The 14,423-nt window shown below is 33.7% G+C and overlaps 1 protein-coding gene across 1 annotated transcript in view; it reads right to left on the bottom strand.

The window, feature by feature from the left end:
* LOC101969744 (uncharacterized) overlaps positions 1 to 14,423 on the bottom strand; it is a 110,824-nt gene that overhangs the window by 20,182 nt on the left and 76,219 nt on the right. Inside the window, exon 2 of the mRNA XM_078038651.1 lies at positions 3,252 to 3,378. Within this exon, the coding sequence (XP_077894777.1) occupies positions 3,252 to 3,378 (127 nt within the window). The remainder of the gene's footprint in view (positions 1 to 3,251; positions 3,379 to 14,423) is intronic.

Raw genomic sequence — 14,423 nt, 5'->3', positions numbered from 1 at the left:
GTGTAGGGGTAGGAAAAACAGTGAAATGAGATAGATATCATTACCCTGAGTACATGTATGAAGACATGAATGATGTGACACTCCTTTGTGTACAACCAGAGATATGAAATTTTGAGCTCTATACATGTTATAGAATTGTAATGCATTCTGCTGTCATATAATAAATTAAAACAAAAAAAAACTTTCTTGACAGAAAGTTGTTTTGAAAAAATAAATAAAATAGATAAACACAGCTACACTAATTAAAGAAAGAGAACAAGTCAAATTACTAAAATTTGTGATGAAAAAGGAAATATCATCATGGACATTACTGAAACACAGATGATAATCAGAAACTACTTCAAAAATTTATACTACAATAAAATAGAAAATCTTCAAGAGGTCGGCAAATTTTTGGAGACATATGACAGAACCAAATTGAATCAGGAGGACACATACAATGTAAACACATCAATTTCAACTAAAAAGATAGAAGGAGCTATCAAAAAAAAAATCCAAGGACCAAATGGATTATCAGCCAAGTTCTACAAACCAAGTGGATTCTAAGCCAAATTCTAGCAGAAATTCAAAGAATTAACACCAACAGTCCTCAAATCATTTCATGAAAACAAAACAAGAGAACCGTCCAAACTCATCTCATGAAGCTCATCCTGATAACAAACAGCAGACAAAGACACATAAAGGAAAGAAAACTGCAGACCAATATTTTTGATGAACATAGATGAAAAATTTCTCAATAAAATCATGGCAAATCACAAACAAAAACATATTTAAAATAAGTGGAGTTCACTCCAGGGATGCAAGGCTGGTTCAACATAAGAAATCAATAAGCATAATTCATCGAAACAATAGAATTAAAGACAAGAATAGTAATTATCTCAATTGATGCATAAAAAGCATTTCACAAAATATAGCATCAACATATGTTCAAAAAAAGCTATGAATAGTAGTTATATACTTCAACATTATAAATGCTACATATGCTATACCCAAGGACAACATCATTCTAAATGGTGAAAAAAAATGAATGAATTCTCTTAAGAACTGGAACAAGACAAGGATGCCCTCTTTCACCACTTTTATTTAATATCATCCTTGAAAACCCTTCCAGAGAACAAAGACAAAAGAAATAAGTTAAATGGAAACTAACAGAAAAATAACTCAAACTATCACAATTTCCTAACAATATATTTCTATTTTCAGAAGACCCAAAAATTATCACTGGAAAATTTAGAACTAATAAATGAATTTAGCAAAGCAGCAGGATATAGAATCAACACCCACAAATCAAACATGTTCTTGTACATCACTGATGAATCACATGAAAGAGAAACTAGAAAAACTACCACATTCACAAGAACCCTCAAATTTAAAACAAAAGTGTGTGTATATATATATTTGGGAATCAATCTAACAAAAGAGGTGAAAGACCCCTACAATTAAAACTACACAATACTAAAGAAAGAAATTGAAGAAGACCATGAAAGATGGAAAGATCTCCCATTCTCCGATGCTCTTGGAAAGGCAGAATTCACACTGTCAAAATGGCCATACCATTAAAAGCATTATAAAGATTTAACAAAATTCCTACTAAAATACCAATGACAGTCTTCATAGAAACAGAAAAAGCAATCATAAAATTTATTGGGAAAATTAAGAGGCTCAGAATAGCCAAAGCAGCCTTTAGAAAGATAAGTGAAGCAGGAGGCATCACAATACCAGAACTTAAATGATATTACAGAGATATATAGTAACAAAAACAGAATGCTATTGTACCGAAACAAAGATGTAGAAAAATGGTATAGAATAAAAGACACATAAACTCACAGAATTACAATTATCTCATATTAGAAAGAAAGCACTGAAAGCATTCATTGGAGAAAAGATAGCCTCTTCAACAACTGTGCTGGAAAAACTGGAAATCCATATGTAGCAAAATGAGATTAAACCCCTATCTCTCATCCCGCACAAAAATCAACTCAAAGTGGATCAAAGACTTAGGCAATAGAATTGAGATCCATCACCTAATAGAAGAAAAAAAATAGCACCAAATCTTCACCATGTCAGTTTAGGAACTGATTTCCTTAACAAGACTTAAACTGCAAGAAGTAAAATCAAGAATCAATAAATAGGATGGCACCAAACTAATAAGCTTCTTTACAGAAAAAAAACAATGAGAACATGAACAGACAGACTACAAATTGGGAGCAATCTTTGCCACATGTACTTCAGAATGAGCATTGTCTTCAGGAAATATAAAGAATCACTTAACACCGAAAGAACAAATAACCCAATCAATAAATGGAATTAAGAAATTTCACAGAAGAATTGCAATTGATCAACAAATATTTGAAAACATGTTCAACATCTCCAGCAATTAGAGAAATGCAAATCAAAACTACACTTAGACTTCCTCTCACTTGTCAGAATAAAAACTATTAAGAGTACAAGCAACATGAATGTGGCAAACATGTGGGGAGTAGGACTGCAAATTGGTGCAACCATTCTGGAATGCTGTGTGGAGATTCCTTAAAATAAAACTTTTAATGAAAACACAATTTGACCCACTTATCCCACTCCTCAGTTTATATCCAAAGAACTTAAAATCGGCATTCTATAGTGACATAGCCACATCAATGTACATAGGAGCTCAATTCACAACAGCTCAATTATGGAACAAACCTAGGTGCTCTTCAACAGATGAATGGATAAAAAAAATGGTACATTTACACAGTGAAATATTACTCAGCCAAAAACAAGAGTGATATATGGTTTTGCTGGTAAAAGGATACAACTGGGAAACATTATGCTAAGTGAAATAAGCCAATCCCAAAGAACCAAAGGCCAAATATTTTATCTAGAATGCAAATGCTAATTAATTCACATTAAGGGGTTAGCTAGGTAAAAACAGAGGTACTTTAGATTAGATGGAGGAGATTGAAGAAAGAGGAGAGGGTAAAGGTGTAGAAAGGATAGTAGAATGAATCAGTTTTATCCTAGGTGAATATATGATTACATGACTGCTATACTTCTACATCAGGTACAAACAGAAGAATGAGAAGTTATACTCCATTTATGTATGATGTGTCAAAATGTGTTTTACTCTCATATAAAACTAATTAGAAAAAAATTTAAGTTTAAAAAAGAACAAATAAATAAAACTAGGTTTTAGATGTAAAAAAAATATTCTTCAAGTAAAGAAAATTAAATATTAATACTTATTTAGAAATCCCAAAGAAAGTTATCCTCACCCAGGAAGACCAGGTTTCTATAGTTCTCTAACATCACATCTCTGTATAAATTCTTCTGAGCAGGTTCCAGGCACTCCCATTCCTCTTCAGAGAAATCAATGGTCACATCCCTGAATGTCACTAGTTCCTGAAATAAGATAAACAATAAATAAGGAGACTAATTAATAAATAAAGAAAGTAAAGAACACACTGACCATATGATTATTCATAGTTTTTGTTAATTGATCTATTCAGTTTTATTTCTATTTTATCAACTAGTGCATTACCTTTCACCTTATGAAAATCTCCACAAATCTACAATCCTAAACAACAAGCCCAATGAAAACATTCAAGGTCAATTCATACACAAAGTGCTTTCTTTAGATATTTTTTTGTAAAGTCCAATAAACTAGCCAATGAAGGTTCAGAAAGGATTACAATAGACTATATCTACAAAAAGTACGATTTTTTAAAAATCAGTAAGCAAAAACAAAATGCCATTAGGCATTAGTTATTTATATGTATATGTGCCTTAAACTTAGCTTCTGCCAAAGTGGAAACTATCCTGTCTACACACCCTGGGCTGTGCCTAAATTTTTCATATTATTTGGCTTGATCACAAATAGCACCTTCCCTTTTAAGAATTTATTGGATTTTTAATAAATTTCGATGGCTAAAGCCAAAATTAAAAGTATATTAAATAGCAGTATCTATCAATATCTCTCTCTTTTTTAAATTTTTTCACAAAGTGTTAGCCTTTCAGAAAAACATAAGAACATAGGGTAAAATTATTTCGTAGGGTACTTTTCATCCAATTAAGCTGAAAATAGTCACTTCAAATTTTAATGCAGTAACAATCATACTGAAAAAAATGCGTAGGCCTTTAATTGATAAATAACATTTTCAGTGCAAATGATTTTCACATGGATTTGTATTTCTTTCAAATGTTTAAAAAATCTCATTTCAGAACCAACACATAAGGTACAAAATAATTTTTATAGAACCTCATTTCCATGATCAACTTCATTCTTGTTTTCTGAAACACTTAAAATATTATCTGACTATTCTTTTAGTTTGGAATTATAGTTTTTGTTTAGCTTACACACTGAAAATATGAGAAGTGTCTAAAAATATCAACAATTGGTGCACAAAAAGGAGGCAGTATATTAAGTCATTCTTTCACACTATAAATAGAACTAAGGTTAGTAAACACCAAATTTTATGTAGATAAGTAACCTTCTTTCTGAAAGATGATAGACATCAAACTAGTTTTACAACAGTTTAATCAGAGGCATAGCACATGTATTGTAAGCTTGATTTTTCCTACAAAAATGTTTTGGGGGCTGGGGATGTGGCTCAAGTGGTAGCATGCTCGCCTGGCATGCATGTAGTCAGTTCAATCCTCAGCACCACATGCAAACAAAGATGTTGTGTCCGCCGAAAACTAAAAAAAATAAATAGATACATATTTAAAAATTCTCTCTCTCTCTCTCTCTCTCTCTCTCTCTTAAAAAAAAAGTTCTGGCTGTATTTTGGGAAAATATAAATGTACTGAGAATATAACAACATATTTCTAAAGGGGGCAAGAATACTGATTATTTTCCTTAGAAGTGAAATACTTGTCATAAAATGTATGACAGTCACTTTGTAGGATTGCGTACATTTTAAAAATATTGATTAATCTGCAGGGAATTCCACATAGGCACATTTAACAAAATTTTCTCTACCTGGTAAGGTTTTCGTATAGGTGACTCCTACCATTTCAATCATTTATTTTTTTTTCTTTTTGCTTCTTTATTTTCTACTTCCTCTTCTATTCATCCTTCTCTCTTCCCATACTTGCATTTGCTGCTCCCTTTTCTCTCAAAGAAGAATCAGTTATCTGATAGTCCTCAAGGAGTTTTTTCCCCCTATTTGTTTTGCAGTTTTCTTTACCACTGTTTTGATAACAATGTTGTCAGCATTATAGGCAGTTATACCAACATTGATGACAGAATCCATTGCATGGTGTGTAACCTCTCCTGCATTATGCTCATATTTGTATCTGACAGTTTGTTTCAATAACAATGATATAAGAAACTTTTAGGTAGACCTAAGGGGAACATTCATTGATGAATGTGAGTTTAAAATATATTATGGGATTCATAAATGTTATTAAAATAACAAGCAGCAAGGACAATCCTTTTTTACCATTTCACATTTACACATATTACTTTTGAGAATTTTTCACATATTGATTCATAACAACCAAAGTAATCTGATAGTAATAATAGTATTTATCTTTTATGACATTTTCTGAAATATACACTAAATGGTACAACCTGATATTTACCAAAATTTATTTGTCCTGTAATGGGGGGGGGGTAAACATTAAGTTCAAAATAAATTGAAACAATTTTCAGAGCAAGAGTTATTATAAGTAAGAAGACTCATAGAAACATGTTAAGAAGACATAATCAAGTCAAGGAAATGATATTTATTTTATGGGCACATACATAAAATTTTAACTTTGTATACATAAAAATGGATACATTTTCATGTAACATAATAAATTTGTTTTTTAAAAAAGTTATAAATCTATGGGGATTGAGCCTTTTTAAAAAGACACTATAGAGATAATCACATTTAAACATAAAAATAAACAAGAATTACATTTGTGAGTCTTGAACATTCTTCACTTTCCCTTGTTATTTATAATTTGTTTTGAGATCTATTTCATAATTTTCAGGTATTTCAATCATATGATTGTTGTTTCCTTAACTGAAAATGCATGGAACTTTTGTGGTTTGTGTCTGGGAACTGGAAGCAAAATAAAAAGAAAGCCTACAGGTTGTGGTCGGCTTCATGACCTCCAATAATAAAGCAAACACCTCTGGTAAACAACAGACAGAACATTCATTGTCCAGAGACAAGCACAAACAAAAGTTATAAAGGAGAGATTCTGTATCAAATATGATGGTTTCCAAAGGTTATTTAGAAAACTCTTGACAATGTTCATAATGAAAACAAGAAAATGTTTATCTTTAAAGAGAAAATCTGAGAGGATTTGGGCCAAGCAAATGAGGCTAAATCTGTGCAAGAGCAGATTGGTATGAAGTCTCAATTGACATAGAAGGACATATCACTGCCATGATACCAGTGGACAAGTCAAAATATAATAAAATGTAAAGCTCAATGTCAGTCTACTCATAAAAATACATTAATTTTATGCAATTTTTTAGCTTTACACATCTCTTATGCTCTAAAATATATGTCAGTAGGCTTTCTTTAGCATTCTACAGAATGAATCTGTCCTAATTACTGCATCCTTTCAGGGCTAGCTAAGTTGTTAGGGACAATGGATGTGCATTTCTCAAGTACTTAAAGACAATGGAACATCTAAACATAAAGTACACAAAGCATGTTTCATTTCTTTAGCAATGTTCAGTGAGCCCAAAATATCTCCAACAGAAGTCTAGAATACCAAGATTTTTTATACTCCTTTTTCAAAAAGAAAACTTTTTCAAGCTTGCAGGTCATGCAGTCATGGCATGAATTTACAAAAGTGTAAGAATGGAAGGAAGGCTCTCAATATAGGGGATATATGTGGGTATATATAATATAGAGTTAAATTTGACTATTGTGAGAAGCAAAGGAAGTAAAGTAGGTAAATATGCTAAACAGAGATGTGAAAGATAGAAAAGGAAGACTGCAAGTTCTAAACACGAAGTACTTTAGAAGGTAAATTTAATGCAGCCCCTGACCTGGGCCACACAACTGGAGACCAAGCATGTCTTCTTCCCTTGTCCTTCCCAAGGCTTCTTTCTCAGAGGTGACTGCCCACAATTCAAACCCACATCCTGAAAATAGGCCTCTAAAGAAACAAAACATGTGGGTCTTCAAAGACCTTATTTGTAGGTTCAAGATTAATTTAACTAGAAGTCATTTAGCTCAGACCTCCCTGACTCCAAATTTTATTCATATACTTTTAAAGGAGAAAAGACCCCTTTAAATGAGTAAATACATTAAAATATTCACATTTAGTGAGTTTTGTTTTGTTTTCTATTAGGGGTTGAAACTAGTGTCAATTTAACTTACCACCAAAAAATATCCACTGAAATATTATTTATTTTTCATTTATTTGTTTGTTTAAAACAGGTACTCCATAACTTGTCAGGGCTGATTTTATATTTCAAAACATCAACAAACAAAAGCACCCATTTTCCCAGAAAATATATAATTCTGGTGCTATCTCCACAATAACAAATCATTAATAGAAATCATATGTGAATAATTCTAGGATTTGCCAAACCATATCTCACAAAATGTCCAGATAATAATATATATGCTTGACTCTTACAAGGGTTCAAAGAAAAGGAACAGATTATTTAATATATCTGGAATTCACTGATTTAATTACAACACAATTTCAAAGAATCGAGTTTGTTTTTCTTCAGCCAAAATGGAAGAGAGATTTTTTTTCTACTTACAGATAAACCATGGAATTTTATCTAAAATAAGCTACCAAATAGAGCACACATGAGAAACCACTAAAAACACTTTTGGGTAGAAGAAGGCCAAATAATATTCTTATATAATGTAAGGGCAACTTATTTTCTAAAACTCAAGTTATATCCAGTTGTTTCGGTTATATCTTTTACATTTGAAGCTACAGAAACAAAATATACTTTACAGTTAGAGAAAAGTTAAACATAAAACAAGTTTTTTTTTGTTGTTGTTGTTGTTTGGTCCTTTGTTTGTTTTTGTCTCTTTGTCTTTGTCTTCCTTTGTATTTCATTTTGTCTTAAGGTGACAAGCCAAGGGAAACAGTGCTGAATATAACACACATGCAGGATCCAAGGGTATAGTCAAGAAAATCCTGGCATCTAAGATATTCTCCCATCCCTTTTTTTACTCACTGAAATACACTGTGGAACTTTTATATGCACAACTGTGTGTGGGTTTTTTTGGAACTTTGGGATAATCTTCTTGCATTCACAACTCAGAGAAAATTAAGACAGGAGAATACATTCTATCTGCAGTGAATTAAGGCTAAGGAAAGAATACATATGAAGCAGTTACATAAGTAGATTAATTGAATAATGGGAGATGCTTCTAAGCCACAGGACAACTAATTCTTCCTGTGTCTCCACTGCAACCCTCAGGATGTCTTCTAGGAAGATTTTATAAGGAGGCTGATAGTCTATTGACAATCCAAGTGAATGGCCCCTGTGGGTACCAAGGCTATTCAGCAAACAATTCTCAAACCCATGACCAGGTACAGTGGATCAGGGCATTCCACTTAGTAAAGTTTCTCTTTCAGTAAGCTTTTCAGTTCCTATGACCTAAACAACTAAAACTAATAACTTAGAGGTGAAAACATTATTTTACGTCATAGTTTTAGAGAATGCAGTTCGTGGTAGGCTCATTCCTACCATGGCATAAACATCATGGAAGAAGGACATGGAGAAAAGGTGTTCAGCTTTAGGGAACCAGGCAGCAAAGAAAGACCAAATTACTGAGAGAAGGTAATCAGATTCAGGGCTACATTTGTGACCTACTTTCTCCAACCAGTTCTGTCTTTCCACAAGTCCAGTAAGGCTAATATACTGAAGATATAGAGCACTCATGAAACAATGTAAAGTCTATCTTTTAACCTTGCTGCAATTGGGGACCATGATTACAACATGTGTGATTTGGAAGACATCCTAGATAAATGCATAACAGTTGTCAAAGATATTCTGATAAAGTGACCGTGCCCAAGAAAGTCAAAAGTGGGAAAGACAGAATCCAGTGAATGTTCTCTCCTTTCTTACCATGAGAAACATTATCCTCTTTAAAACAATTATTTTTGAAAGGATCATCCATTATTCGTGGGGAAATAACAATTAAAACACTATGCCAGTTTCAAAAAGTGCAGGGAAAGGAAAAAAGATATTTGAGGACTTGTGGAAAGAGTTCAAAATTGAAGGCTTCAATGTCAGCTCAGTGAGCAGTCAGAATGAGGAAATGGGGGTCTTCAAATTGAAATCCTGCTTCTCATATTGTGAAAGAATCAGAGAAAATGAATGAACCCTGAGGAGAAAGGAAGAACTAATGTCCTCAGTCAACAAAGCTACTCTTTGACTTTTTGTGTACTCAACACAAACTGTGGAGACATAGAAATATCCATAGAAATATCCTGGCAGACACTATCCAGAAGTTTTAGCTGCTGGCTCATCTGCCACAGCATGTCCCAGAAGGGTCATAGGATCACGAGGTCAAAGCAGTGGTCCTTGATCAGATGAATATAAAAATAATTTTGGGCATGACACAGTCTCTCCACAGCTGATTCACCCTTTCTTCAATGAGCTACCCTCATCATTTCAGTATTCCCAGCTAAACATATTCTTAACTACCTGGCATTCTAGATATTTCAGCATGCTTTCTAGAGTTCTGCATGACCTGCACTTCAGAAGAGGCCTCTACAGAGTTACATGGACCTCACAAGCAGAGAAGACTCCAGAGTTCCAGAGGCATGATAGACAAAGTGCTGTGAGGCTTTAGAAGGACGACCCCTCATTTATGACTCCTGACCCAGTTTGACAGTTCACACCAAGAATTCATTACTAGACAGAGTTCCAGGCCCCACACAGACATAGAATAACAGTAGATGCAATTCAAACCCTGCCTGAATGATAGCAGAATAATACATCCTTAGCTGAAGCTCTTTTAAACCTGTTTCTTCTTTTCAAGGGACCTTTGCATTTTATCAGAGCTTTACCTTGGCTTTCAAGAACTGGGAGTTTTCTTACCGTTCCTTTAGTGGGCTACTCCTTTATTTTTCTTTAGGACATGGAATCACCATTGTCTCTATGTGATATTACAGAGATAATATTCAAACAAGAAAAATCTGGACTCTGGACAGAACTGCACAAGAAAGAACTGGCTACCATACAAAGGAAGAAGGTAATAGAGGCTGGTGGCTATACAATCAAGGCTTGTAACAATTGTTCTCTCAGTCTATTTTCATCAAAGAAAACCAAAGATTTCACAAAAGGAAAACAATTATTAAACACATAAAAATGGAAGTTGGACAGAAGCACTATTTTTAAATTAAATAAAATAACTTATTAGCTCACTTAGATAAGGAGTCTGTTTGAAACACATTTCAAAAAGAAAACCTACTCGCAGAAGAATATACATTTACACATTCCAGATTCTAATTGATGAAGAGTAGCTCCAGAAAAAGCCATTCTCTGGAGATGAGGCATGGGAATAATATGCTTTAATTTTCGGAGCTTAATATGCCCTCTGGTCCCTTAAGATTTTTTTTTTTTTGAGAAAATTAAGCAAGCCCAAAGAAGAAACTGATAAATTAAACTCCACTAAAATTTAAAAGTCCATGAAAAGGTAAGAGAAGGTGAAAAGAGGTAATGCTACCTGAGAGAAAATATGTATGTGAAAAGAGTATCAATAGAAAAGAATTATTAGTGAAATATGTAAAAAAGGATAAAAGTAATAAACATACAAAATGATTAAGCAGAATAAGATCACATAGGAAAGTGCTCAATGTTGTAGGTTTACTCAACGCTGTAGGTTATCAATAAAAAGTAATACATATATTCACATGAAAAGTAAGGGTAAAAGTTCCTAAGGAATAAACACATGCATGCATGGCACCATGGCTGATAAGTTTCACTAATATTTACCAGTCAATTTGTGTCAATCTATTTTATACAATACACTGTTTCATGTAAAGTGTAAAATATTTATGAAACACTATTTGGAGACAAATAAAAATAACACTGTCCATATAATCAAAAGAAAAAACATCAAACAATTCAAACTCCATAAGCAGTGCAATGGGTGAATAAGCTCTACAGAAGTTTACTGCAAAGAGTAACCCCCTACTATCACATATATGGTGCTCCCAATTTTATCTGTAACAACCAAGGCACTGATTTTGCATATTCCCAATTATTCTTTCATAAATAGTTTACTGGACAGTGTTTTACCCAGTGGCAAGAACAAGATAATTTTAACAAAACATGGCTTTAATTACCCTCCCTCCTCCTATCCCATTAAAATTGACCTGCTTCAGCCTAAGCCAAAATGTACTCTTTTTATGCCCTGTCTTAAGTATGTAGCTTTTCTTGAACTTGTGACTTTCTTGCCCTACTTCAAGTACTCAGCATTAATGGCATGTGCCACTATGCCTAGCTCAATCTAAATTCTCCAATTTTCATCAATGCCTCCAATTCTGAACTTCCTTGTGTTTTATTTGCTCCTTCCTATGGGGCGGGGGGAAATAAGTCCACTTCATGCTTTGATCATAACCCCTGCTGTTCTATCACTGTGGCTTATTTTAAAACTAACTTTTTCCCTTTTTCTCTATTTCCACTATGTCTTTATAGCCATAAAGAAAATGAGATTGACCTTCCTGTCATTAAACAAGCTCTCCATCCTTCAGAGCCCGTACCACAGAAATAAAGAAATCCATGTACTCCAAATTGGTATAAATGTCATTAATCACTGTCATGTATAACCAAATTAACAAATAGAACTAAAAAATAAAGAACTAAGAAATGACACCCACTCTCTTAGGACTACAAGTAAATTATGTATTCTGAAAGGGCCACCTGGAGTGTACCCATTGAAATCGCCTGGTCCCCTTTTCACCTAAAAGTTAAAAACCCAGATTCTAAAACAGAAATCCCCTGAATTTCTCCTTTGGTAGCCAAGCAGTAAAACCTCAATTTTCCTTTTTCACTAAACTTTGTACTCATTACTGATGTATCGGAACAAGGACCAAAACATCTGTATCAAATTTGGTGTCTAGCAGGGGACCTGAGAGTGCACCTGCTTCAATCTTCATAAGTAGGCCTGGAACTCTGTGAAATTTTGCTTCCATTATACAGGACACAAAGTGGTTGGTTGATAAGCCTGTTGAAGCCTAATCACTGGAAAATTAGGAGATGGGGTAAGCTTGCCTCAAGTTGAACTGGAGGTGATTTTCCTCTAAGTAAAAAGGAAAAAGAAAGATACCTTCCCAGAAACTACCAAGGCTCCTTTTGCTTCAGGGAATTTCTGTCTTCTCTACCTTTATGGTATGAATTGCTCCACCATTGGTTTACTTTGAGGAAAAGGAAAATGAATGCAGTAAAGTCATGACAACTAGCCACTTGATAATCTCCTTCATTTGCGTAAAACCCTTGACTGCACACATCTGCTTTCCTTCAGATGTGCATCTTGTTCCTATTTGTGTAAACACTTTTGGCACCATTGGTGGAGAAGTCATGGTTAAGTTTAAGTATGAAACATAATTCCTGCCCCTCCTTGAGGGGAGTGCTAAGCTTTTTGAATTCTTTGTATATCCTAGAAATTAACAACATGTCCAGGTGGCAAATATTTTCTCCCATTCTGTAGATTATGTCTTCATGCCCCCCACCCTTTTTTTTTTGGAACTCAGTGTAAAACCCAGGACTTGGCAAATGCAAGACAGATGCTTTGCCACTGAGCTAATCTCAGTGTGATTGTTTCTTTTGCTGTGAAGAAGATATTTAGTTTGATGCCACCTCACTTATTCATTTTTTAATATTTTTTTAGTTATACATGGACACAATATCTTTATTTTGTTTGTTTATTTTTGTGTGGTGCTGAGGATGGAACCCAGTGCCTCACATGTGTCAGGCAGGTGCTCTGAGTCACGACCCCAGCCCCTATTTATTCTTTTTTTTATTTTAGAGTCTTGTTCAGGAAGTCAGTTCCTGTGCCAAGGTGTTGAAGCACTGGACCTACTTGTTCTTCTAGTAGGTGCAAGTCTTATAGTATAATTTCTAAGTCTTTGATCCACTAAGAGTTGATTTTTGTGCTGGGTGAGAAACAGGAATTAACTTGAATTCTATTACATATAGATTCCCACTTTTCCTAAGACCATTTGCTGAAGAGGCTATCTTTTCTCCAGTGTGCATTTTCAATACCTTTGTCTAATATGAGGTAACTTGTATGTACGTGTGTATGCATGTATTTGTTTGTTTGTTTTTAGTTGTAGCTGGACACAATACCTTTTATTTATTTATTTGTATGTGGTGCTGAGGATCAAACCCAGGGCCTTGCATATGAGAGGCAAGTGTTCTACTGCTAAGCCACAACCCCAGTTCCGAGGTAACTTTTTATGTGAGTTTTTCTGTTTTCTATTCTGTTCCATTGGCATTTTTGCCTATTTTGGTGCCAATATCATGTTGTTTTGTTACTAGAGCTCAGTAGTATGATTTAGGGCCTAGTATTGTAATACATCCTGCTTCACACTTCTCCCTAAGAATTGTTAGCTATTCTAAGCCTCTTACTTTTCCAAATGAATTTTGCTGGCTGCTTTTTCTATTTATAAATGCCTTGTTTAACAGAAGTGGTAAAATGGGATATCCTTGTCAAGCCCCTCTTTTTAATGGGAATTATTTCAGTTTCTCCAGTTAGAATGATGCTGGCCTTTAATTTGTCATATATACCTTTTACAATGTTGAGGAAATTTCCTTCTATCCCTAGTTTTCCAGTATTCTATACAGGAGTGAAGGCTGTATTTTGGCAAATACATTGTCTGCAACTTGAGATAACTATGTGTTTTTTGTCTTTAAAACTATTTATGTGATGTGTCACATTTACTGATTTCCATATCTTGAACCAACCTTGCATCTCTGGGATAAAACTCACTTCGCCATTGTAAACTATTTTTGTAATTTGTTTTTATATGCAATTTGCCAGTATTTTATTAAGAACATTTTACATCTATGTTCATTGAGGATACTGGTGTGAAGTTTTCATTCCTTCATGTGTCTTTGTCTGGTTTTTCATATCCTTTTCTATTTTATGAAATAGTTCAAGGAGGACTGATGTTAGTCTTTAAAATGGAGAATCCATATAGTCCTACACTTTTCATTTTTGGTAGGTTTTTGATGACTTATTTAATTTTATTATTAGAAATTTATGCTTAAATTTTCTATATCCCTCTGGTTCAATTTGATCAGATCATATGTCACTAGGAATGTGTCAATATCACCAAGATTTTTTGGTTCACTGAAGCATAAATTTTCAAAGTACTCATTTATATTTCTGTAGTGTTTCTGGTGATATTTTCATTGTCTTTATGGGTTGTACAATTTGCATTTTTATTTAGCTGGACTAAAAATTTATGAATTTCATATTCTATCAAAGAACCAACTTTTTGATTCATTGATT

The sequence above is a fragment of the Ictidomys tridecemlineatus genome, chromosome 2 (assembly GCF_052094955.1).
Source record: "Ictidomys tridecemlineatus isolate mIctTri1 chromosome 2, mIctTri1.hap1, whole genome shotgun sequence".
In the NCBI taxonomy this organism is placed as follows: Eukaryota; Metazoa; Chordata; class Mammalia; order Rodentia; family Sciuridae; genus Ictidomys; species Ictidomys tridecemlineatus.
Note: the sequence above shows the minus strand (reverse complement) of the source record. Positions and strands in the feature narration are given on the sequence as shown.